The sequence below is a fragment of the Pelophylax lessonae genome (assembly GCF_965119305.1).
Source record: "Pelophylax lessonae genome assembly, chromosome: 1".
NCBI classification, from domain to species: Eukaryota; Metazoa; Chordata; class Amphibia; order Anura; family Ranidae; genus Pelophylax; species Pelophylax lessonae.
Genome location: NC_138768.1, coordinates 894,134,451 through 894,137,381, shown reverse-complemented (window position 1 = coordinate 894,137,381; position 2,931 = coordinate 894,134,451). Strand labels below are relative to the sequence as shown.

The 2,931-nt window shown below is 43.1% G+C and overlaps 1 protein-coding gene across 1 annotated transcript; it reads right to left on the bottom strand.

Moving 5' to 3' along the window:
• Window positions 1-225: 225 nt before the first annotated feature.
• LOC309550952 (proteinase-activated receptor 1-like) lies at window positions 226-1,275 on the bottom strand (the record flags this gene model as incomplete). The annotated part of the gene is made up of 1 exon (XM_082251365.1): window positions 226-1,275. The coding sequence occupies one exon, from the start codon at window positions 1,273-1,275 to the stop codon at window positions 226-228; it is 1,050 nt and encodes a 349-aa protein (XP_082107491.1).
• Window positions 1,276-2,931: the final 1,656 nt, after the last annotated feature.

Genomic DNA, 2,931 nt, shown 5'->3' with positions numbered 1-2,931 from the left:
GGGGGATAGTCTGTGTAGAGGAAGGCCAAGAAGAAGAGAGTTGCCGTAGTCAAGGTAAGAGATGAATAGGCTGTTTTGTGGTGTCATTAGATAAAAAGGGGCAAATTCTGGAAATGTTATGGAGGTTAAGGGGGCAAGAACCTGGGCATGCGTGGAGGGACCAATGGTTGTGCTATTGATTTCAATGGTAACTTCAGGAGAGGAGAAACAGGATGGGGGGAAATATCAGCTCAGTTTAGAAGCCTGGAAATTGCAGGTGGTTTCTAGCGTCCCATTTGTAGAGTTTACTAGTGGTGTATGTCCTCTCTTACATCCCAGCAGGGTGTAGACGTGTCTCTGCCACTGTGAGGATGCAAAGTAATAGATCAGAGGATCCAGACAACAACTGACACTGCTCACACTGACACTGATGATGTAGACGATGTACAGGAAGTTACTGACTTTGCTCTGCAGGAAAAACATGAACCAAATAATATTGGCTGGGCCAAAGCAGAAGACAAACACACACAGCACTACTACAGTCAGGAAGACGGCTCGGGATCTCTTCTGGACACCCCCCATGCTCGGAGCGCTGAGAGTGCTGATGATTCTAATGTAACAGAAGGCTGTAATAATTAAAGGTAAGAAATATAAAAGTGCCATATAAATGGGGAAATAGAGATATATATGAAACCTTTCAGCCACTTCGGCATCCTGAACATCATAACAAGTTGTGATATTTAGACTGGGAAATAGTCGGGTTTGTTGCGCTATGAGAATCGGCACGGTGCTGGCCATCGATATCACCCAGATACAGCCACACACCAGCCAGGCTCGTCTCAGTGTGCGCCAGGGAAGGGACTGGATTGGGTAGATCAGAGCCAGGAACCGGTCCAAACTCATACTCGTCATCAGCAGGATGGATCCACGCATGTTACAGGAATATGCGGCAGTGACAAATCGGCACATCCCTTCCCCCAGCATCCAGTTATTTCCTGAGAATCGGTACACAATGTGGAAAGGAAGGATACTAGCAAAGAGAACATCAGCAGCAGCTAGGTTCAGCAGGTACACCACTGCCGGCTTCTTCACCTTCACCTTCACCAAGAACACGATGATCGCCATTATATTAAGAGGAAGAGACACAACGAGAACCACAGTATAGATGGAGGGCACAAACTTTGTCACCCACCAGGTGTCCATATACTCTTTCATTTCATTTAAAAACTTTGTTTTCAGTGTGTAGACCTTGATTGTTTGGGTTGAGTTCCCCTTAGTTTCATTACCTGAAAACATAAAAATATGAGGTGAAGTCATTGTATGAGAAACATTCTGCAGCATTTTTTACATTACATCAAACAGGGGGACAGCTGGTGATCTCTTGTGTGTCCCCTTAATGTGAGGGGCCCTCAAATCTTCTGATGATTCCAATGTAAGAGAAAAAACACAGCAGATCTCTGGGTATATGCTTTGGCTCTAGGAGGTTGGACACCAGGCAAACCACAATAAGGTTGTCTTAATACATAGGCTCCTTAAGAAGCTCCCCGCAGACACACAACAACCTGGCTAAACCTCATTGATACTACCTATATGCCTATGACCTATATGTTTCAATAATAGCTACATGCTCTTATGGTACCAGTATTTCAGCTGTATGGAATATTCCTATCCAGTAATGGTATTTGACTAGTTTATTTTGAGCGGTGCGTCCGACATTTTCTCAGGAATCCACTGTTTCACGGTATTTAGTATGACTCAAGCCGCACTGATGTCTTCCCTCTTTTCTTCTTTCTTTTCCTTTTTTGTGTCCTCTTTACCCTCTATACCCTTGAAGCCTTTTTGTTTATGTGATATAAAAAGTTTAAAAAAAAAAAAAAGAAAACAATAGAGAAATATGTTTCCTACCATTGATATTGTGTGACTTTCTGTACCCTGTATAATTTGTTTTTCAATAAAAAATTTTTATGGAAAAAAAAAAAAAGGCACAGCAGATCTCTGGGTATATGATTTGGCTCTAGGAGGGTGGACACAAGGCAAACCACAAGGCCCGCGAGATCTCTGGGTATATGTTTAAGCTCTAGTAGGTTGGACGCTGGACAGATAAAAAGGCCCAGCAGATCTCTGAGTATATGATTTGGCTCTAGGAGGGTGGACACTAGGCAAACCACAAGGCACAGCGGATCTCTGGGTATATGATTTGGCTCTAGGAGGGTGGACACTAGGCAAACCACAAGGCACAGCGGATCTCTGGGTATATGTTTAAGCTCTAGTAGGTTGGACGCTGGACAGATAAAAAGGCCCAGCAGATCTCTGAGTATATGATTTGGCTCTAGGAGGTTGGACACTAGGCAAACCAAAAGGCACAGCAGATCTCTGGGTATATGTTTTGGTGGTATGAGGTTGGACCCTGGGCAAACCAAAAGGCACTTCAGACCTCTGGGTATATATATTTCAGCTCTAGAAAGTTGGTCACTAGGCAAATCAAAATGCACATCAGATATCTGGGTCCATGCTTTGGCTGTAGGAGATGGGACATTAGGAAAATCAAAAGGCCCAGCAGATCTCAGGGTATATGCTTTGGCATTAGCCAGTGTATTCAATTGGGCAACAAATATAAAAGAACTAAGGTTAAACCTGGGTTGCAAAATTCTAGTGTAAAAAGGCACATTAAAGAGAAAAAAAATGGTCTTTAAAAAATACAAAGCACTACAAAGAATGCTCTAAACAATGAAAGAGCGCAATTCGGGCACAAGAGATGCATAGCTGAGGTGAGTAAAAAGAATCTTACATTTTTTTTAAAAATATATTTAGCAAGGTTTCCAGGCCTGTGGCCTGATGTGGGTCTGCCATTAGTACCGGAATCATCTCCAGCCCATGTGAGCTGAGTCCCCAGGTGTGACAATTGAGACAGTGACAACTCCGGCATCTTTGTTTGTGGTTTTTATCATAAAT